General features: G+C 46.3%; 2 protein-coding genes across 2 annotated transcripts in view; one reads left to right on the forward strand and one right to left on the reverse strand.

The window, feature by feature from the left end:
* The first annotated feature begins 8,407 nt into the window (after positions 1-8,407).
* Dkk4 (dickkopf WNT signaling pathway inhibitor 4) lies at positions 8,408-12,241 on the forward strand. Its single transcript, XM_052751824.1, has 4 exons — positions 8,408-9,057; positions 10,028-10,178; positions 10,641-10,793; positions 11,685-12,241. The coding sequence occupies exons 1-4, from the start codon at positions 8,947-8,949 to the stop codon at positions 11,933-11,935; spliced, it is 666 nt and encodes a 221-aa protein (XP_052607784.1). The 5' UTR covers positions 8,408-8,946; the 3' UTR covers positions 11,936-12,241.
* Positions 12,242-13,035: 794 nt separating this feature from the next.
* Positions 13,036-22,966, reverse strand: part of Polb (DNA polymerase beta) — a 32,214-nt gene continuing 22,283 nt past the window's right edge. The window contains exons 11-14 of the mRNA XM_052751823.1: positions 22,682-22,768; positions 16,047-16,111; positions 14,945-15,084; positions 13,036-13,324 (exon numbers count right to left, since the gene is read on the reverse strand). Of these exons, the coding sequence (XP_052607783.1) occupies positions 13,230-13,324; positions 14,945-15,084; positions 16,047-16,111; positions 22,682-22,768 (387 nt within the window). The 3' untranslated portion in view covers positions 13,036-13,229. The remainder of the gene's footprint in view (positions 13,325-14,944; positions 15,085-16,046; positions 16,112-22,681; positions 22,769-22,966) is intronic.

Consider the following 22,966-nt stretch of genomic DNA (forward strand, 5'->3'; position numbering starts at 1 on the left):
GCAATGTCCCTGGCCCTCTCATGTCCATGGGTTTAGTAATCTAAGGTCCTGCCGATGTCCTTTGCAGAGGAATTAGGTCGCTCTCCTGGAATCCAGGGACCTGTGGAGTCTGTCTGAGTGACAGGCTCTTAGACAGGCTCTTCGTAGTGTGTCTTTCTCTCTTTGTAAGCAGCAGGGGTCTCTGAGTCAGCTATGAGGACAGAGATGCTGAGAGATGCCTGTGTAACCCGAGCACCTGTCTGCTCAGCATTTGTCAGGCCTCTACTGAACTCCCAGGATCTGGGAAGCCTGTTAGAGGCTCTCAGTGTCTCATCTCACCAGTGAGGCTGGAGGTGTAGGGGCTACTGCAGGCTGGTGAGGCCTGACTGGCCTCTAGCCTAAACCTAACAAATCAAAGGGAACACCCTGAAGATGTCTCACATGAGACATCAGTCAAAAGACTGAGAGGTCCTCGAGGGACCAAGCATGAGGCAGCACACGGGGGAGGGGGTGCACAGGCCTCTAACCCCAGTACTTGGGGGGCAGAGACAGTGACGTGCAAGCTCAGAGACATCCTGGACTTTAAGGCCAGACTGTGAGGTCCTGCCTCAAAATGATGATGATGATGATGATGATGATGATGATGATGGTGATGATGATGATGATGATGATGGTGATGATGATGATGATGATGATGGTGATGATGATGATGATGATGATGGTGATGATGATGATGATGATGATGATGGTGATGATGATGATGGTGATGATGGTGATGATGATGATGATGAAAATAGAAGAGAAAAAGAAGTCATCGTGGATCACTCTCGCAACATAACTATAACCATTTTTTCCTGGGATGTAAGTGGCGTTGGTAACAGGACACTACAGCGAGAGTCAGGTAACAATCCATTCAAATGAATAAGATCCCTATCTCAAGTCGGGTCCTTCGCCAACCAAAAGAGAGTTGTTGGGATAAGGCCGGTTTCACTTTTCTCTTTTCTTGCCTTTTCAGAGGCTCCGCTGTCACCCTTGAAGTATTTTGTACAGTGTGTGTGTCAGTTGTGGCCCAGAATGGCCCAGAAGAGCAAAAAAAAGGAGAGAGTGCCCATGGTGAGGGAGGGCAGGTGAGGCATGGGGGGGGGGAGGGGAGGGGAGGGCGGATCTAGAAATGGTAAGAAAAAACATCAGACCTTTGATTTCAGAACAAAAGACAACAGGAAGGAAGGTCCAGGGAACCTGGTGCTACTGGCCGCGGACCTCTGTGTGGAGAGCAGAGAGCTTGGCACTGTCTTCCGGAAGAGGGGGGGGGCCCTTGTCAGTACCCCTTTACTTCATAGGTCCAAAATCATTGTTTACCAAGAACGTGGGCTGAGCAGTGACTGCTGGAGCTGGCCCCTGGAGAGCCAGGGCAAACATACCATAATACCACAGAAGACGGTGTGAGAAGCCTGGCGCTCGAGAGGAACTGAGGTTCAGAGGCAGCAAGACTTCCCTATTCCCACGTAATGGGAGGAAGGAGCTGTCCTTGGGTTCAGGGCTTCCCGTCCACACTATCTGGACTGCTGCACCCACACTCTGCTGCCGCTCGCCAGCCAGCTCCTCCTCAGCATGCTCTGGAGCCAGGTTTCCTCTCCCCTCAGCCTGCAGACCGGGGATACCAGAACCCGCTCATGTTTTGACTGTACCATCAATCTTGCTTGCCCCCCCTCCCCGGCCCCACATGCCTTTTCTCATCTCTGATTTTACCGAGCGTTTCCTGTGAGAGTCTGCCAAAGACTTGCCCGCTTTGGTTCCTTTGATTTTCTTTTAAAGAAAAGCAAAATTTATGGACGTCAAAGCGGCTTTGACACGGGAACCATAACAAAACTCCTCTTTCCCAACTGAACATAAATCATCCATCTGCATGCTGCCGTGGGTTTGAACTTCCGAGGCCCTAATTTGGGAGAATGCAGGTGTCAGCATAAACGGGCAATTCTCACCTGGGTCAGTAATCAGGCCTGAAATGCCAAGCGAGGAACCTCTGGAAATTTCTCTGGGGAATTTTCATTTCACCTCAGCTTATTCAACAGCATTTAACAGTAGAGTTCTTTGGGCCCAGGTGTTTACTACAAAATAAGAGGAATAGCTTGATCTCTTCAATTAAACCCTAATCCTTGCCTTGGGGCGTTTCAATGACAGCATCTCAGCCCAGCTGCGCAAGAGGCTTGCTTTGTTCTGCAGCTCGTGGGTACTGGGTGGTGACTCTTCAAAAGACAGCCACGTTAGGGAGCCGCTTGCCGTTCAAGGGATCCCAGTTGGAGTCCGCAAGGATCTGACTGCTGTAGGCCTCCTGTGAACTTCAGTGGACTGACCCAAGGACAGGGAGGCTCCTTTGAACACGCATTAGTTATTTTTTCTTGTTCTTGCAACAAAACGCCAGACCAAAAAAAACACTTAAGGGGAAGATTTATTTCCACCTGCAGCTTCAGGAGACGGAGTACGTCTTGGCAGAGTGGCACCATGGTGCACTGTGGTTTGTGACCTTGGAAGTTCACACTGCCTGGTCACATTGTGCCTCAAACTTCAAGTGGGGTGGGCCATAACCCTCAAAGATCTGCCCCAAGTGACCCTCCTTTGCAAGACATGTTAAGGCAAAATAGAAAGACAGGGAATGATATCGGCAGAGGGAGAAAAGCCTGGGAGAGGAAGGGAGTCTGTACCCCAGACCTGGTGTATTTTTACTGCTGACATAGTCAGGAGACCTCAGACTACGCTGATAAGTGCCTAAGAACAGCTTGTTGAGATGGCTCTGCCGCCACAGGCACTTGCTGGACCTGGAACCCACACTTCCTGGGACCCACACTTCCTGGGACCCACACTTCCTGGGACCCACAAAGGTAGAAGGAGAAAAATGATTCCTACAAGTTGTCCTCTGCCTTCCACGACACATGCATGTCTCCCACCGCAATAAATAACTAAATCTAAGTAAGTCTCTCTCTATATATAAAAGAACCGAACGGCCCACAGAGACGATGCATTTTCCAAAGACATCTTGCCAAAGGTAATTAATAAATGATGCTCACTTAGGGCCAGATGATTCATTCTCAAAGACACCTCAGCCTAGATTGTCAAGGACAGTGACTAGACTGCACATTTAAGGCCAAAATGAAGTATAGCCTTGAGTTTTTACGATTCAAGTCTTTTCCCTAAAACACAGTGTCCCTCCTAAATCCACCTTACAATTTTGTTTACTCAGAAAAGTTCTGTGACTTTTAACATCACTACAAATTATCCTCTATGGGCCAATGTCAGAAAACAAAGGCCAGGAGTGTTCCTCAGAAGCCATTAGAGATGTAACCTGGGAGCCAGAAATACCCACTGCAAAGGAGCTCAACCTCTGGGCTGCTGAGGTGGTTGGGGGTACAAGGGTTCACTGCTAAGCCTGATGACCCGAGCTCAGCACTTGGGAGCTCCATCATGGAAGAAGAAAACCCACCCACCGAAAGTTGTCCTCTGACCTCTGTACACAAGTATTGGTGTGTGGCACCATATGCTCCCCTATACACACACACACACACACACACACACACACACACACACACACACGTGCACACCACACCACACATGCACCACACACACACATACACCACACACATACCACACCACACACACACACACACATCATACATACACAGCATACATATACCACACACACACACACACACACCATACATACACAGCATACATACACACACACACACACACACACACACACACACACACACACACACACACACACATGAATGTAACCTAATTTTTTTTTGAAAAGTCCAGATATGTTGGCACATACCTTTAATTCTAGCACTTGGAAGGCAGAAGCAGAAGGATCTCTGTGACGAGTTCCAGGACAGCCAGGACTACATAGAGAGATCATATCTCAAACAATAATAATAACTAAAAAATAAACCCAACTTGCTTGCTATTTGGTTCTCCCTGAGATCCATTTCTTGTAGCCGTGAGTCTTGGCTTGGGTGGAGGTCTCAAGATGAACTCCTTAGGCACCGCTAGTGTGGTGTGGAGCCCTTGGCTGGTGACAGTGTCCCCCCTGCAGAGGCTCCACAGCCATCACCATCTGTTGATCAAGTATCCGAATACACGAGCCTGTGGAGGATATTTCAGATCTGAACTATAACAGAGCAGATGCCTTTTAAAACTTCTCTCACTCCCCTTCATTGATACCCCCCACACTGCTCTATTATCCCTAGTCCTGAGTGGAGATGGTCTCCAAGATGAGGAACACCTTGGTTACTAATGGGCAGGTGGCCTTGGCAGATTCGAAGATACACCAGCCCTTTTCCAATCACCCTGCCCTTGTATTTCCACTCTCCTTAAAACGACCCTGGCTTTTCAGAGCCAGAGACAGTAGCCTTGTTGTAAAGCGAGGCCTGAGGTCAGGGGAGAGTTTGCTCTGCTGAACCGCATTAAGCCTAGCAAAGCAATGTGATGGCTGGCTGTTGGAATTTACTTGGTGGTATAAAGCACTGGCCTGAGAGACGGACAGCCTCGGCTTTTCTTACTTCTGTGACCAATCTCGACTCAACAAGAAGCAACTTAAAAGAGGGAGGGAGGGTTTGTTTAGCTTGTGCTTCAAGGATAAATAGAATCCATCCCAGTGGGGAAGGCACAGTGATAGAGTGTTGAGGTGGCTAGTCACAGTCTGTCCATAGCCAGGAAGCTGAGACTGGGCAAGAAACGGGGCCATATTACCAAACCGAAAAATCCATCTCCAGTGGTTCACTTCTTCCAGCAAGGCTCCACCTCCTCCGGGTTCCACAACCTTCCAGAACAGCACAACCAACTAGGGACCAGTTGTTCAAACACATGAACCTATGGAAGACATTTAACATCCAAACCACAGTAGTAAGAAATGTTTTAGAGTTTTAGGAGTGCGGGTGTGGTGGTTTGAATCAGAAACATCCCCACGGCCCCAGGCATCTGAACTCTTGGTTCTCAGTTGGGGTTGCTGTTTCGGGAGGTAAGTTGTGTGGCCTTTCTGGAGGAAGGATGTCACTGGGGCAGGCTTGGAGAGTCAAAGACTTGCTTCTAGTTTGCTCTCTCTGTGTCGGGCTTGTGGCTGAAAATGTGAGGTCTAAGCTTCCTGCTCTTGTCGCTGTGTCTGATACCTGCTGTCCTGCTGTCCCGCTGTCCCGCTGTCCCTGCTGTCCCTGCCATATGGACTCCAAGGAGCTATAAACCAGAATAAACTCATTCTTCCATAAGTTGCCTTGGCAACTTGCCCACATCAGAAAGATCACACGAACCTATTTATTTCTGCAGTTGCTTGTCACATGAAAAGTTTCAGAGCTTTGTCAAGGATGGTGGTTCACACTTGAAGATCCGAAACCAAGAAGGCTGAAGCTGCCACTTCCTAGGAGCCTGGACTATGGTGCAAAATCCTGCTTTTTTTTTTTTAGCTTTTATTATGTGCTTAGTATTCAAGTCTGACGCTCCAAAGATCAATTCGTGAGATCCCTACCCTCTCAGGGCTTGCTGCCTAGGTGAAAAACCAAGTAAGTAGCCAACTAGAGGAGCGTTTTCTAAGTGCTATGACGTGAGTTCAGGGGAACGGAAAATGGAGCCAGGGAGCCAGGCTGGTGACTGAATTGGATCTGCCTGACTCTGAAGTCCACATTTCTTCAGTAGTGTGTGTGTGTGTGTGTGTGTGTGTGTGTGTGTATGAGAGACAGACAGACAGACAGACAGACAGAGATAGACAGAGACAGAGACAGACAGACAGTCAGACAGAGACACTTTCCAGTGCTGGTCTGGCACTGTAGCCACTTGGCTCAGGAGAGGGGAGAGTGCTAACCACGGAAAGCATGGTGGTTAATCTCACATCTCAATATTAGAACCAAGGCGATAATTTGGAGAGCTTTCCTCAAATCACATTGTTATCCCGACTCCCCAAATCTCCTTTCCAGCCTGGAATACTTCTATCCAGAACAAGAACCCTCATCAACCATCACCACTGTGAGCCTTTGTTTGTTTGTTTGTGTGTTTGTTTGAGACAGGTCTTCTCTGTGTAGCCCTGACTGTCTGGGAACTTGCGCTATAGATCAGGCTGGCCTCGAACTCACAGAGATCCACCTGCTGGGATTAAAGGCACATGTCACCACTCCCTGGTTGCCACCTGCCTCTTAACCTACATCCCTCAAAAATCAGCTCAAATATTAGTTGTCCTGTGACCACACACCTTTTTCTCTAGAAGGTGTATACGGTGTCCCCTCTGAAGTTATTTATGCCTGCATTAGACTTTTCAGTGCTTGTCATAATAAAAGGACACCACCATCCATCCTAGACTCTTCTAGACTCCAGATCCTCAGTTACATAGTTTATTTCCAACAGTCGGTCACAAGAACTTGGTTTGTGTCACAGGATCTCCTTTCTATCCATCTTTCTCCTGTGTGTACCCCAAAGCCTTGGGTTCCCTGACATGCTCTGCAGTTCAGGAGGGGGCAGGAAGCAGAACCAGCACGCAAAAGGCAGCTGGAGTTCTTCCCTGGGTCCTGATTTTGTACCTTCAAAATGGATTCACTAACTCCCCTACTCCCACGCTTATTGAACTACCCGAGCGAGGGTTTTGATGTTAGCAGTGCAAATGATGCTTGTATAAAATAGAGAGGAGGAGCTCCCAGGAGCATCGCTGAGCTGCCTGGAAGGGGGCTGTACAGAAAGAGCCCCCCACCCCACCCCGCAGCTTGAGAGCAGAGGCCTGCTGGGGAACTCCCAACTACCACAGCATGTCATAGGAGTCCCTGGCTGTGTCAGAGTGTCCTGCTGGAAGGAGCCAGTGAAGTCATGGGGCCCTCCCCACCTAACAGAAAATTGGTCTTGTTAGATTTTATTTCATTTTTAAAGATTTTATTGTCTTATGTACAAATGTTTCGCCTGTCTTTGTGTATGAACACCACATATGTGCCGGCTTGCTACCTAAAGAGGTCAGAAGAGGGCATCTGATTCCTTGGTACTGGGGTTACAGACTGTTGTGAGCCTCCATGTGGGTGCTGGGAATTGAACCCAGGTCCTCTGCAAGAGCAGCCAGTTCCCTTAATGGCAACTCTCCAGGCCCCTGCCTTGTTAGATTTTAGACGGTCGTGGGCTGAGTCCCCACGGAAAAGAATGACAAGCGTGAAGAGAACTAAAAGGCCTTTGCTTCCCACATCTGGTCTGTTTCCTCTTGAAAGTATTCCAAACACTGAGAAGCACACCAACCACCCAGGTACTCCCTCCACTTCTCTGCCAGCCCAAGGTAGCTTTGGCGGTTGCGACTCAGAGGTGGAGGCAGGGAGATGAGCCTGGAGTTTGAGGGCAGCCTGGGCAACACAAGACTACATTTCAAAATAAAATTTTTATATATGAGAAAAGGTCAAAGCAGACGTTTTAAATATTCAATTTTGGAAGCTGGGCAGTGGTGGCTCATGCCTTTAATCCCAGCACTTGAGGAGGTGGAGGCAGGAGGATCTCTGTGAGTTCAAGGCCAGCCTGGTCTACAGAGCAAGTTCCAGGACAGCCAGGGGTACACAGAGAAACCCTGTCTTGAAAAAACGAAAATAAAAGAAAACAAACAAACAAACAAAATTCAATGTAGGGGCTGGAAAGATGGCTCAGTAATGAACAAACATTAGGCAGCTTACCACCTGTAACTCCAACTCCTCAGGCTCTCATGCCCTCTTCTGGCCTCCTCGGGCACTGCACTCACATGCACAACCTCACCCCCACTGTGTGTGCATAATTAAAAATTACTATTTCTTATGACAGGGTCCAACTTGCTATGTAGCCAAGGCTAATCTTGAACTCTTGATCCTTTTGCCCCCCCTTCCCATGTACTGGGAGTATAGGTGCTAAGTTATGCTTATTTATTTATTTATTTATTTATTTATTTTACATTATTATTATTATTATTATTGTTTGTTTTTTGAGACAGGATTTCTCTGTGTAGTTTTGGCGCCTCTTTTGGATCTCACTCTGTAGCCCAGGCTGGCCTCGACTCACAGAGATCCACCTGGCTCTGCCTCCCAAGTGCTGGGATTAAAGGCATGCGCCACCACCGCCCAGCAATTATGCTTTTTAAAAAAATCAGTTTAAAAAGTAATTAAGATATTTGAAAATAAGGCCAGATGTTTACATACTCCATTATTTTTCTAATAAAATACCTCTGACTTCAAACAGCTCAGCTTTCATTGTAAGAAGAGTGATTTCCCAAGTGACACTTATCTGAACAGAGCAAGTGATCCCATAGTCACACTTCGGAAGCTACTGGGACTTTCGAGCGCAGATGTCAGGGCTAAGGAACAGGCACTCTTCTCCACCTTAGACTTCAGAGTAGATTCAATAATTAGTTTTATTTTGTTTTATTTCTTTTAAACATCTATAATAGCATATTGGCTAATGTGAGTCATTCTTTCTTTGAGTACATTAGCTGTGAAAACACATCTTAGTCTGCCCCTCCTCCCAAAGGTTTGAGGGTCGGAAATGCAGGTGATTATCGGGACTGCCTTTGATACCAACATCCTTCTCTCCTGGGAGCCCTTTGAACTGACTTTGATATGCGATAATTAAGAGGGATTCCTGCCTGGAGGAGCCACCGCTGTGGCCCTGCTTCTGGTCTCCTTCCACTGAGTCCTTGTTTTGAACTATTGATCAAAGATTTGAAGGGATCTGTTGTAGCCTGTGTGGGGTAAAGAGGAAGGAAACAAGTGGGTTGTAAGGGAGAAGAGGGGCCACATCTGGCTATAAATAGTTTCAGAAAAGCATGCTGGTCAGACCCGGCCTGTCTCATTTAACACACAGTCCTTGGGCAGATTCGCTTCTCTTTCAGAAAAGGCTGCTGCAGGCGACTTGCACATTGCACGCAGGACCACTCAGCCTAGCCTCAGAAGACGCAAGGGGTACTGGGAACTCCGGAGAGACCTGAGTGACTGAAGGATGGTACTGGTGGCCTTGCTTGGACTCAGCTGGTTCTGTTCACCCCTGGGAGCTCTGGTTCTGGATTTCAACAACATCAAGAGCTCTACTGATGTGCAAGGTGCTGGGAAGGTAAGTGCAGCCAGAGCGAGGCAACTCTGAGACCAACTGCAATGGTAACATTGTATCAGGCAGGACACCCTCACCTCTATGTGAACTGATGCAGGACTGAGGTTGCAAGGAAATCCATTTTCTCTCGTCATTGACTATTAGCACAGACCTGTAATCCTATCACTCCGGAGGCAGAGAATGCAGAATAGGGAGCTGAGAGTGAGCCAGAGGCCAACCTGGACTGCAGATGAAACCTCTCAAAAAGCCAGGGAAAGCTAAAGGCAATAAAGTGGGTTTCTTTTTTTTTTTTTTTTTCTGAATTTGTCTACAAATCAGTGTATAATGAAAGCGGTACCATGTGCTAGGCCTTGATGATCATTTGTCTTCCTCACAACCTGAGATAGGCATAGCTTTCTATTCAGCAGTGAAGACAAGAATTTGGACCAAGGCTACACAGCACGTATGTAGGAATTAAGACTTAAACGTATTAGGACATGACACATTATTGTAATAATCTACTTGGCAGAATTGTTTTAGGGGTTGCTATCATTTATGCATACTATACATTACACTATATGTGGTGTGTACACTGTACACGTAACAAAGGACAGCTGGGGAGGAGTGGGTGCGTGACAGTGGGACCGTCTGTCATAGATCTGTCATCTGTAAGAGACATAGGAAAAACTTTTCATGAAGATCACGAGAGTATTAAATTCTGGGTTTTGAAGTAAACCGGGATGGAGCATGGTTGGTTCATAATTGATTAAAGACAAGTTTTCAAACACAAGCTCCGTAGCAACCAAGGTCTTCTCACAGGTAGTTTGATATCCTCTTTTTTGGAGAAAACTAATTACCCTGAAAAATTAAGATGGTGCCCAAAACTTGCCACAACACCTCAACATTCCCCCACCCCTACCCCAACCCACGGGTTGGATAAAGACCTCTTAGGTCTCATTGGGTTTGCCAGCCTGTGACAAGTTTTCCTTCACAGGGCTCACAGTGTGCATCAGACAAGGACTGTAACGTAGGAAAATTCTGCTTCGAGCTGCATGATGACAAGTCATTCTGTGCCACATGCCGCCGAGTTCGAAGGAGGTGCCAGAGGAGTGCCATGTGCTGCCCAGGAACGGTCTGTGTGAATGGTGAGCAAAGCTGGGACTCCAAGCCACGGGGGCTGCAATCTGAAGGCATCATTGGAGTCACATAGGCCAGGACAGTCCGTGGGAGGCAGGTCCTAGGGTGTTCTTGGATCTGGGTGAAGTAAATTTGTACAGCTGTCTTTTTTGATGAAACAATTTATTACCTGTCAACACCTTTTACCAGTGACATGAATAAAATGATTTTAAAGGACAGGTTCAAGGTAGACTGGTTTGAATCTTTCCATTTCCACTTCCATTTTATTAATCAATTATTTTATTTGCTGTATGTAAACATATATGTACGCTCACATACATGTGTGTATGAGACATATAGTGTGTCAGAAATATAAAATATTGTAGAATGGAAGGTAGAGGTGCTACCAAATTAGCAATCCGGTAACTGCATGCCTGTATTTCTGGGCCTCGGTTAGTAACGCTAATTAAAGCTGGTTGTCTGTCCCTCAGATGTCTGCACTGCTGTGGAAGACACAAGGCCAGTAATGGACAGAAACACTGAGGAGCAAGTTGGTACCTATGCAGAAGGAACCAGCAAATGGCCCACAGAGGAAAACAGACTTCAGGGGAAGCCCAGTGCTAAGAAATCACAAAGCAGTAAGGGTAAGGCCATCATTCTGAGCAGATTTTATTTTAAAAACCATGTTCTCTCTCCCAGCCCCACAGGCTAAAACTAGCTTTCTTTTCCATCCCATACCTGTGCTCTTGGAACAACTCATGAGACTCTGCTGGCCAGGACAGGGCAAGCCCCTAGTAATAGGTGCTTAGGAAGAAAAACTTCCAGTGTTCAATTACACACACACACACACACACATTCACTATGCTTGGGGTATACCAAGTGCCACTTCCCATTTCTAGAGCCTCGGCATACAAAGCAGATGAAAATAAATACATTCACTCCAACCTTGTACAACATACAAAATGGATTGTTGTTGTTTCAAGATAGGGTCTATGCAGCTCTGGCTGGCCTGGTACTCACTATGGAGACCAGGCTAGTCTGGGACTCAGAGATCCAACAGCCTCTGCTGGGATTAAAGGGGTTTGCTGCCACACTTGGTGATTTTAAAGTCTCAAATTCCAGTCTTTGAGATAACAGACTATTGGAAAGTGATATGGCAAAGTGGCTTTTCCTGCTCATGCCATTGGGCTGGCTGTTCCCTGTGTAAGAAAAGGATCCCACATTCACCGAAAATTACATTAGCAAAGCTTCGTGGAGTGCTGCTTATTTCCCAGGCCTGGGAATCCCTTCTTGATGCCTTGACTTTAGTAGACAAATAATAACAATAGTAACTATTACTATTATTATTCTAGGCAGGGCTAGAATTTCCCCTCATTGTGTGAGACCCATGGGTCCTGTTGGCTGTTGCTATTTTTAGCCTTCATTCCTAGATCCCCAAACTCATGCCACTAGAACAACACGCACCCCCTTAACCCACCTGCTGCCATAGCAATGCCGCCCATTTGCCACTAAAACCCGTGTCTGACCCGTTACAGGACAGGAGGGAGAAAGCTGTCTGAGAACTTCCGACTGTGGCCCAGGACTTTGCTGTGCTCGACATTTTTGGACAAAAATTTGCAAGCCAGTTCTACTAGAGGGGCAAGTCTGCTCCAGGAGAGGGTATAAAGACACTGCCCAAGCCCCGGAAATCTTCCAGCGCTGCGACTGTGGTCCTGGACTGTCGTGTCGAAGTCAGGCGACTGGTAACCGGCAAGAGACAAGGCTAAGAGTGTGCCAAAGAATGTGAGTTGTAAAAACATGGGACTCCTCGCGCTCACACAGCAAGACACTAATTTTATTATTGTTAGTTTTTATTTTGGTTTTCAGACAGGGCTTCACTGTGTAGCCCTGGCTGGGCTGGAACTTGCTGTCAGCCTGGCTGGCCTTGAACTCACAGAGATCCGCCTGCCTCCATCTCCACTTTTTGGGGTAGGGGGAGGAGTTTTGAGACAGGGTCTCAAAGTAAGCTATGTAGCCCAGGCTGGCCTCAAACTCACGATCCTCTTACGCTCCAGGCTTGGGATTACTGACGAGCACCACCACACATAGCATATATATAACACCAAATCCGGCAACTGAAACACACAGCCACCAGAGTACTATGGGGTGCTACACTGTGAACTGCTTTTGGCTTTTTTCCTCCTGTCTAGAATACTGACATGATTCTACAATAAAACAATTCTGATACAGCCAATCAATCTGTTCAAATAAATCTTTTTTAAAAATTGAAATTGTATGTGGGTATACAACATACAACATGATCTTCTGATATACAGTAACTGCCTACCAAACAAACTAGTGAATGTGCCCGTCCCCATAGTCACGAGTCACTTCAGGTGGAGGGCTGCTGCTTCTGAGATGAAGCCCACACCTAGTCTTCTGGTTACTAGTTCGTACTGCAAACAGAAAACGGGCCAAACAAAAAAGGTTCACTGATGCAGGCCCCTTGCTTCTTCTCTCTCTTTTAGACAGGGTCTCACCATTGTAGCTCTGGTGTCCTGGAACTCACTCTGTAGACCAGGCTGGTTTTGAACTCAGAGAACTGCCCATCTCTGCCTCCTGAGTGCTGGGATAAGGGTGTGCGCCGTCACGCCTGGCAGCCCCCAGTTTCCTGAGAATATTGAACCAGCTTCCAGAGGCAGCCCCTGGGAAAGCCAAGTGACTTGTGGAGAGTAAATACGAGACAGTAGAGGAGAACATGGTTGCAATGTAAGGCAGAAATAAAAATTCCACTGAACATTTCCTATCACCTCGGCTCTTACTTTCCTCTACTAAGCCCATGGTAAGCTGTGCTCATAAACATAACATTAAATTTAAGCACGCTTGCTTTTAAGAAAATCAGTATCCTACAATAGCTCAAGAGTTTTATTGATTACAGTACATGGTAAGCACAGAGAAGAAGCAATCACTTAAAAACACCAGAACCCTTACATAGCAAAGGTTAAGAAATAAATTAGGACTCCGAGTGGGATATGCCGGGTGTGTGTGTGTGTGTGTGTGTGTGTGTGTGTGTGTGTGTGTGTGTGTGTGTGTGTGTGTCATCATTCACTTCTATCCTTGGGCTCCCGGTAGCGCCACTGGATGTAATCAAAAATGTCCTGCTCGCTGTCCACTGGAAGGGGCTCCCCAGCAACTCCTGCAGGTAGGAAAAAAGGAAAAGGAACTAGTTTGAGAAGTTGGTTACCGCAGACTGAGCTCACCTGGCCTGCGGGACTCTATCAGTGGTTCAGGCTGACTCAGCATGAACAACTCTCCATTTCCAGCACAGGGAAAGTAACTAAGGCGCCTGGAAGAAGTTCCTGCCGGCCTGCCTCCACTTTCTGACACGGGCCTGCATGCTGCATGCATGTTCTGTCACAAGTTACCAGTGCTAACAGAGACCGGGTATCCTGGCAGTGGCCAGGAAAGCCACCCTAGCTCATGATTTCCTTTTTTTTCTCGATCTCTACTGTACCGTCATACAATAGTCTTGAGGGGTTTTTTTTTTCAACTCAGACTATGGTTCTTAAGCTAGCAGTAATGGCATCACTTAGAAGTTTACCAGAATTATGGACTCTTGAGGCAGGTGTCTCCAAAATTAAATCAATGAAATGAAATTCAGATGCTTGAGTGCCTATGAAATAGAACTCACATCTAATGAGGACCTAAGTGAACTGCATGCATGTTTAAATGTGAAAAGCAATGCTCCAGTCTACATGAGATAGAAGCCCTGCTTTATGTAACATTAGGACAAAACGGTAAACTCCATTCTCCCAGTTGACACTGTTAGTCAACTACACAGTAGACTGTGACATGTTAAACAAGATCTACAGAGATCAATCAATCCTGACTTTAAAAACCACCATATTCACTTACTAATTTTGTGTGTGTGGTGTAAACATGTGTATGTCTACCTGTGGGTATGTGTGTGCCTCAGGGGGCACGTGTGGAAGATAACGGATTTTAGGAACCCGTTCTCCTTCCACCACGTGGGTCCCAGGAATCAGCACAGGCTTTGGGAAGGGCTCACCTGCCGAGTCATCTCACCTACGCTTTAAATCGTAAAGCATGAGGTGAAAATCATTACCTAGGAACTATTCTGTAAATTTTTGTTTTATTCTCCCCTATGGGTGTGGGGGTGGTGGGGATGGCACCTAGGTCCTTATAACATGCTAAGAACATGCTCTATTAACTGCTATAGTCTCAGTCAGCAGTTTTCAGTGATCCTAAGAGAACTTGGGGAGGTCTTCACAAGTCTCAGAGATATAGCAAAATAAAACCTTTTAGATCAGTAAGATCTTTTAATGAGCACCCTAAGTAGCTAAGAAGGATTAATCCTTTTCCTCCTGCTTCGCCGGGGTCAAACCCAGGGCCTCATATATGCAAGGCAAACACTGTCCCAGCTACGCTGTGTCTATTCTAACAGAGCTGGAAATGACTTTTGCCTTATTCACCATCAACTGAGGCCTTAAAAGTATCTTTTATTTCCTGTGGGATTAAAAACAGAAAGGAGCTACAATTAAATGGCAGGATCACTAAAAGTCTTCTTAGAAAACTGTTTATTATCTTAAAACACCTCATTTTTGAGAGGGGGGCTCACGTAGCCTAGGCTGCCCTCAGACTTGCTGAGTAGCCACGGCTGATCCAACCTCCAGACCCCCCAAGGCTGGGATTACAGGCACAATGGCATATGCTTACAACCCCAGCTAAAACATCTTCGGAAACAACTGTCTCTCTGGATGAAAGAATTATTGCTAAGGCAGTCACAGACACTCACCAGTAACCCCCAAGGGGCGGATGGTGTATTCGTTGATTGTGAAGCCCTTTTCTAGGGCGTGAGCTCTCATATTCTTATTAAAGATGTCACTCCCGGTGAAGTAGAGAACACCACAGTAATACTGATCTTTGGGGATCAACCTTAGAGGGGAAAATTGTTTTTAACCACATATTTCAGGTTTAGCAACTACAGGTTTTCTAAAATCAGTAAAATCAGAATACCTACAGTAAGTCTATGTGGCCCCATAACCTAAGAAAAGCAGGGCGTTAGGCTGATGTTTGATGACTGTCTCATGACCCAGGCTTGCAACTGGTCACTACGGCTGCTGCAAGCTGCTCTTCCTTCCTATGGACCCACAGGGCACCTAAAACCAAGACTGCCTTCGTCTTGTGCGTTCTGCTCTACTCTAACCCTTGTCCCTAGCCTCTTGAGTCACTTGGGGTTCCAGAATGGGGGACCCTCAAATAGCGCAGGTCCTCCTTCTGACAAGGGCAATCACTCAGGAGGCTGCGGCTGCACTCGGGAGCAGAAATGACCATCTCTCAAGAACCACATGGACTAGTCTGCAGGACCAGAGCAGACAGTGATGGACCTAGGGCCACACCCTTTCCAGACTGCTTACTGTGCACGCCTCGCCTCCCTTGGTCCCTGCTCCAATTCTTCCCCATTTAGAGCTGGGATGTCAGCAGCTTGTATCGGTCCTTCCCGGAGCAGACACAAGGAGACCATCTCTCCAAGCTTCTCACCAGTACTTGTCTTTATCTGACGTATGAGGACAGGCAGCTGAGTCCAGGCTACTAGAGCCTGGGCTTTTACCTCCAAACTCAGCTACACACCACGAAGTAATAAAGGTGTGTATGAATGAACAGTAGCATCTACTCATTACAGCACGGGAGAGCACTTCAGCTATGGCCGGTGTTCTGCTGAGGGGCAAATCTGGAGAAGATGGCATCTGGGGATGTTCCCCATTCTGGACACAGTTCCGTCAACACTGTATGTCATAGGAATTGATCATCCCTTAATAAAGGTGGCTCTACCTATGTATGTAACCTTAAGCAGACGAGTGAAAAGGCTCCAACAAACACAATCTGAGTCATCATACCTGATGTCAATTCTTCTGTGTGGATATTCCTTTCCATCACTTTTGCTGGGAAGCTGGCAAACACCCTACATGGAGATTTCGAAGAAAGTTTAGACAGCGTAAACGTGAACGTGAGCAGCAGTCCTGGGGTTCTGAGCACTTCGGTCGTAGCAGCATCTCTGAGCTCTGCATGGAGACCAGGCTGCGTCCTATACACTCACTGTGCTGCTCTAGGCTGTGTGGGACAGTGGCTTTCAGACTGCCTTGCCCTGAGTGACTCTTGCCCTGGGTGACTCCATCTTAGAAGCAGCATTTGGCTCCATTCCGAGTACAAATGCAGAGGCAGCACAACTGTACTCCCTTGGGCACCGAGAGACCGCCCCCCTGCCCAGTACCACCCATGAGGGACAGACTCACTCCTACAGGTGAAAAAGTCTCACTTGTAAACCTACCAAGAAGACTGGAAACATATGGGCACACGGATTGTTAAAACTATGCCAGGAATCCAGGCCTGAAACGTCAATCAACCAGCGTCCCACTGACTTGTTGCGTCACTACTGGGCACGTGTCAAAGGATGGACTCCACTGCTTGATGGGACATTCCCATCGTCTCCGATGTGTTCACCTGCCGGTCCCTCCCTCCACACCTAGTCCTGGGCCCTGCCCTGGGTGTCCTGGTGCTTCTGCAGCTCGGCCTGACCCCATGACTACTCAGGTCTGTCCACTCCCAGCAACTCCCTAGGTGGCTCTGTTAGCATTTCATTTAACCAGCGGGGGACGGAAACTGCAAGGTGAACCACAGCCCGTGAGAAGCCTCTCTGTGGTTTGTAAACATTATTATTAGTCAGTGAATTGGACACTGTAGTAAGACATGTTTCTGATATGATATGGCGTGCCCAGGGCAGGATGTACGACCTTAACCTTCTCACTGTATTCAGAGTAACTAACGAACCACAGGGAGGGCCAATGAGGATTCTGCTTCTAGGAGTTAGCCTTTGCAGGTTCTAAACTAGAGATTAGTCAAGGAAAGCACCCAGCATGAAAGACGGAGGTCAAAACAAATAGGAAAAAGAACCGCAATAAATAGTGACTAGGCACAAAGCAAACAAACTGAGAGAAAGCTGCCAGTAATACTCGAAAAACAGAAGATCATCTGACTCACAAGGCAAGCGGGATATTACAGACGAAGACTACTCAAGAAGAGTTTATATGACATAGAAGAGACAAAACAACGATAATAAAAATTAAAGACAAGATTATTGGATCATCTTTCTTCTCTACACTTGAGTTTTCATTATACTTTTACAGGTTTTTTTTTTTGTTAAAGATTTTTAATTTTTAACCATGTACACGTGGGAAGGGCCTCAGGTCCGGGGATTACTGGCAGATGACAGTTTTGAGTTCTAGGGCTACCGACTTGACAAAGGTAATGTAGAGGCAGTGGGACAGAGCTGAGCCAGTAAGACGGGGGGATCTGATTATTAAAAACCCCTCTTATTAGATGAAGTAAAGGGTGAAGTAGTCTGGGTTTTCTGACATCTCTGTAAATGTGGTGGAGGTGGATAATTGAGTGCAGGTGTCCACAGAGGCCAGAGGCATTGGACACCTGCCCCTAGCGTTACAGGCAGCTGTGAGCCACCCTAGTGGGTGCTGGAACCCAACTCTGGTCTCCTGCAAGAACATACGCATGCTTTTTCTTGATTTTTTTTTTTTTTTTTTTTTTAGTGACAGGGTTTCTCTGTGTAATAGTCCTGGCTGTCCTGGAGCTCACTATGTAGATCAGGCTGGCCTCAAACTCAGAGTTCTACCTGTCTCTGCCTACTGAGTGCTGTTATTAAAGGTGTGTGCCACCACCAGGTCACTATGCATTCTTAACCACTGATATATCTCTCTGCTTCTATCGTTTTCTAAGTTGTTTTTTGTTTGTTTGTTTGCTTGTTTATTTGTTTTTTAAAGATTTATTTAGTTATTACGTATACAGTGTTCTGCCTGCATGCCTGCATGCCATCAGAGGGCACCAGATCTCATTATAGATGGCTGTGAGCCACCAAGTGGTTGCTGGGAATTGAACTCAGGACCTCTGGAAGAGCAGCCAGTGCTCTTAACCTCTGAGCCATCTCTCCAGACACCCTAGTTAAGTTTTATCAGCTTTTCCTTTTCCAAAAAATGGTCAAATTTTCTGGACAGGACAATTACTAAAACATATGTAAAATGAGCTACAAACTTCACTATATTACTTTAAAATTAAAAAAAATTTGTGTGTGTGTGTGTGTGTGTGTGTGTGTGTATATGCACAGAAATGCAGACACCCAGAGGCCGAGGTGTTGGACCCCCTGCAGCTGGAGTTATAGGTAAGTTGAGAGCCACCTGATATAGGTGCCAGGAATTGAACTCAGGCCCTCTGGAAGAACATACACTGTTCTGAAGTGCTGAGCCATCTCTCCAACCCAAACCACCATATTTCCAATTACAAGTGCCGACTGTCATAGTCTAAGAACAATATAGAGATCTAATGTACAAGATAATGTGTCGCTAAAGGCCATGCTATCTCACTCAGCAAAACAGAAAAGTCTGATCTGAAATGGGTATTTTCTTTAGCTGCTCTTCTAGCTGGAAGTTTAATGAAACACACTCATCTTCATAACAGGAAACATACCCTCCCTGGCATCAACAAGTTCTGTCTCAACTTGACCTTCAAGTGGACCAGTATGGTGGTTTCCAGCTGGAATCATCAAGAGGTGCCCAGTTGCAGCTAAGGATGTCTGGATGCACAGGCTCGTTTTTTGTCATCAGAAACTGGGCTTCAACTGCTTTGTTCCTTTCCTCAAGACTAGTTTTATTTTTTGATGTGGGAATGTTAAGGAATTCCTCTGTGTTACTGTAAAATTCTTAGATCGCATGGATTCTTGTTTCACGCCTAGTGTCTAGTAAACCCTTTCCAGTCCTTGGAGCAGTCCAGATATCTTGTGCCGTCCCTTGAATGGAAGCGCTCTTATCTAAAGAGACATCCAACTGCAGAGGAAATGACTGCTGTTTCCAAGGATTACATTTCTATCAAGAACAGCTCAACAATCTAAACACTGTGCTTTTATAAAATAACATAGTGGGCTGGAGAGATGGCTCAGAGTTGAGAGCATTTGCTGCTCTTCTAGGAGCAGCGAGCTTTTGTCCACAAGACCCACATGGTGTTTACAGTCTGTAGCTCCAATTCCAGAAACCTGACACCCTCTTCTGACCTCCACAAGCACCAGGGACACACACTGTGCAAATGCACACATGCAGGCAAAGCACTTACACACACACTGTGCAAATGCACACATGTAAAGCACTTACACACACATTAAAAAAAATTAAAATCTTGAATGAAAGAAATAATCTAGAATGTGCTGGTTTGCAGAGGATTCGATTACTACTATCTTAGACAGCTGAGTTTTTGTTTTTTGTTGAGACAGTATAGTATAGCCCAGACTGGCTTGTGTTAGTTAGGGTTTCTATGGCTGTAAGGAAACACAAAACCAAACGGAAACTTAGGAAGATTTCTTTCCTCTTACAGCTCCCAGCTCACATTCTGTTATGGAGGAAAGTCAGGACAGGAGCTGAAGCAGAGCCTACAGAGGATCAATGTTTACTGTCTTGCTCTTTGTGGCTTGCTCACCCTGCTTTCTTATTTAACTCAAGCCCACCAGCCCAGGGTGTGACATCATCCACAGTGAACTGGGCCCTCCCACATCAATCATTAACCAAGAAAATGCCCGCAGTCTTGCCTATAGACCAGTCTTACGGAAGCATTTTCTCAATTAAGATTCTGTTTTCTCTGTGAGTTTGAGGTCTACATATCAAGCTTCAGGCAAGCCAGGACTAGAGACCCTGTCTGTCGGCCCCCCTCTCCCACCCCCTCCCCGCCCCAGAAATCTCTCTTCTCAGCTATGTCTAGGTGAATGTCAAGTTGACAAAACCCAACCAGGACAGCCTGGCCTGGAACTTCCTATGTAGCCTAGGGTGGCCTCAAACTGGCAATTCTCCTGCTTTAGTTTCTCTATTGCTGGGATTATAGGCATGAACCACTGTGGTAACTAATCTCAACAGTCAACTTGATGACATCTCTAATCACTTGGGATACAGGACTCTGGGCATGACTGTGGAAGAGTATCTTGACTAGGTGGGAAGACCTGCCCACTGTGGGTAGCACCATTCTCTGGGCCTAGGTTCTGGACCATAGAAAAAGGAGAGTGAGCTGAGCATAAGCATTCCTTGTTCTGTTTCCTGAGTGCAGGTGTTACATGATGGCTGCCTCAAGTCCTAACTCTGATGGACTATATCCTTGAACCACGAGCCAAAGAAAAACGGTCTCCTTTCAATTGCTTTTGCCATTGTTGTTATTATTTTTAAAATTATGTAATCAGGTAATCACAGCATTAGGAAAAGGAACTAAGACAGCCACCAGACCTGGTAGAAACCCAGGTTTTTTTTTTTTTTTTTTTGGTTTTTCGAGACAGGGTTTCTCTGTGTAGCTTTGTGCCTGTCCTGGAACTCACTTGGTAGCCCAGGCTGGCCTCGAACTCACAGAGATCCGCCTGGCTCTGCCTCCCGAGTGCTGGGATTAAAGGCGTGCGCCACCACCGCCCGGCCTGAAACCCAGGTTTTGAAGGTTATTTAATAAGCCCCAGATAGGCCTATCTTTGAAATCAGTCAGTCATTGCAGCAACAAAAGGTATTAGAATCACCTGATTAAGACTCCTCTCCCCAAATCAATAACTACATCCATCCATTGTGCAGTCCATCTCTCTTCAGGAGTCTGGAGGCTGTAACTTCTTTGACAGCTTAGTTCACACCCATCACTCAGGTCACTGTTGGTCACTTCCCCTAGACAAACGTCCGAGTGAATAACTCCCCTCACCCCAAGGCTTCCCTTAAGTCTCATTTACTTTCTTTAGATATTGTGTGTGTGTGTGTGTGTGTGTGTGTGTGTGTGTGTGTGTGTGTGTGTACAAGCACACCCGTGGAAGTGTGGGAGCCAGAGGAGAACTTTTGGGAGTTGGTTCCCCTCACACCTTCATGTGGATCCCAGGAATCAAACTCAACCATAGGCTTTTATAGTAAGCACTTTAACTGCTGAGCCATGTGACTGGTCCCCAAAGCCTATTTTCTCTGCCAACTCACATGTGCGTATACTTCTGGACACAGAGTAAGACCTCAAAATCTGACACATTCAAGATCTTTATCTCCAGATAGTTAATAGACAGGCACATTTTAATAGATTTCTCGAAGTTCTTTAGAAAAGGCGGTGACTTACTTAAGCAATCCATGATCACAGTCCGTTAGCATCACCGTAGCTAATGACCTGATAGTGCTGCGGTTCAGTACACACAGCATGAAAGTTCTTAGGCACTGGGGGCTTCACACGCTGTCCAGTCATCATCCATGTCTGCAGTGTGCTAATCTATCCCACCTAGTTAGTTGTTACTAGGTAACTAAACAATGCCGCCCCACTTCCCCTCTCCTGCCCGGGAACCACCACTCTACTTTATAACGCTGCAGTTTGTCTTTCTCCGTCATTATCTTGTACTTCAGCTCACATCCCTGTCAAGTCCAAGTGTCAAGGCTCTCACAAGGCTTAGCATGTTCATGCTCAGAAAGAATACTTGCCTTTCAGTCATGTGACATGGGAAAAGTGCAGCATGGAGTAAACAGAGTAGAGGTAAGCCAGTGAAAAACAGCAAGAATTTTGGACCTAGATTTCCAATAGCATTCCTATTTTCTTATTCAGAGAGATGCATCTGTCCTTAACATATTTGCTACACCTTGGGGTTCTTTTTTTTCTCACTCTGTGGCCTGGTGTGGCCTGGAATTCACTATGTAGCCTAGGCAGGACTTGAACTCATGGCAATCTTTCTGCCTCAACCTGAGTGCTGGGTTAACTTCTCAATCCAAAGTCCACAGACTTCTGACAGTTGACACAGTGGATCTCAGGGAACTCTCTACAAGTGTCCCTTCTAACTGCTCCTGGCACACGGTTCTTCTCCAGCGTGTCCTGTGATAAACCTGGATTCCCTCTCTCCCTCCACTGGGTCACAGGCTCCTAATCAGGCAATTCTAGCCTCACTCAAAAAACTTCTGAGTCAGAGGATAGGAAACCATTTACTATTTTAAGAAAGTACTGTGTGCCAATCAATGTGAATATTTTTAAAGAGCAAATTCTGCCTAATATTTATTTTGATGAATCAAATTATTGACAAAGAGTTTAGAGAAAAACCCTTTACTAAAATATTCAGAAAGGAGCTCTGAGAGTGAAGACTGATAATTACTTTTACCAAGCTCTCAGAGTTATGCTATTTGTTTTTATTGTTGTTGCTTTGAGGCAGGGTCAATCTAAGTAAGTAGCGCTGGCTGTCCTGGAACTCACTCTGTAGACCAGGCTGGCCTCGAACTCAGAGATCTCCCTGCCTCTGCCTCCTGAGTGCTGGGATTAAAGGTGTGCACACCACACCCTATAGCTATCTATGACAGTGACAGAAAGCTACAAGCCACAGGTGAGTGTGAACACTTACCATGAACTTAAGTCACAGGTGAGTGTGAACACTCATCATGAACTTCAGCCACAGGTGAGTGTGAACACTCACCATGAACTTCAGCCACAGATGAGTGTGAACACTTACCATGAACTTCGTTTCGCCCTTCGACAGAGTGTCTGTAATGAAATGGACTTTCTGTAACTGCTCCACAACGCGATGTAACAACTTGGGCTGTGTAATCATGATAGGAAAGAAGAGAAGATACCGTTACGACAGGAAAACTTCCTTTGGTGTTGGAGAGAGAACCCAGGGCCTTTGTCTCTGCCTCTGAGCTATGTCCCCTAAACCGCTAATCCGTTTCTTTCCGTGTCTTCCTTTCTTTCTTTCTCTGAGAAGGTCCACTGAGGCTGTGTTAGAAACATGTAGACC

The sequence above is a fragment of the Peromyscus californicus genome, unplaced genomic scaffold (assembly GCF_007827085.1).
Source record: "Peromyscus californicus insignis strain IS unplaced genomic scaffold, ASM782708v3 Scaffold_23__1_contigs__length_62951481, whole genome shotgun sequence".
NCBI classification, from domain to species: Eukaryota; Metazoa; Chordata; class Mammalia; order Rodentia; family Cricetidae; genus Peromyscus; species Peromyscus californicus.

Bases quoted from the DNA above. Each gene is read 5' to 3' on its own strand.
- Dkk4 (XM_052751824.1), top strand. From the start codon at position 8,947: ATGGTACTGGTGGCCTTGCTTGGACTCAGCTGGTTCTGTTCACCCCTG. The intron at 10,179-10,640 runs GTGAGCAAAGCT...TCTGTCCCTCAG, and splicing joins AGGAACGGTCTGTGTGAATG to ATGTCTGCACTGCTGTGGAA. The intron at 10,794-11,684 runs GTAAGGCCATCA...GACCCGTTACAG, and splicing joins GAAATCACAAAGCAGTAAGG to GACAGGAGGGAGAAAGCTGT.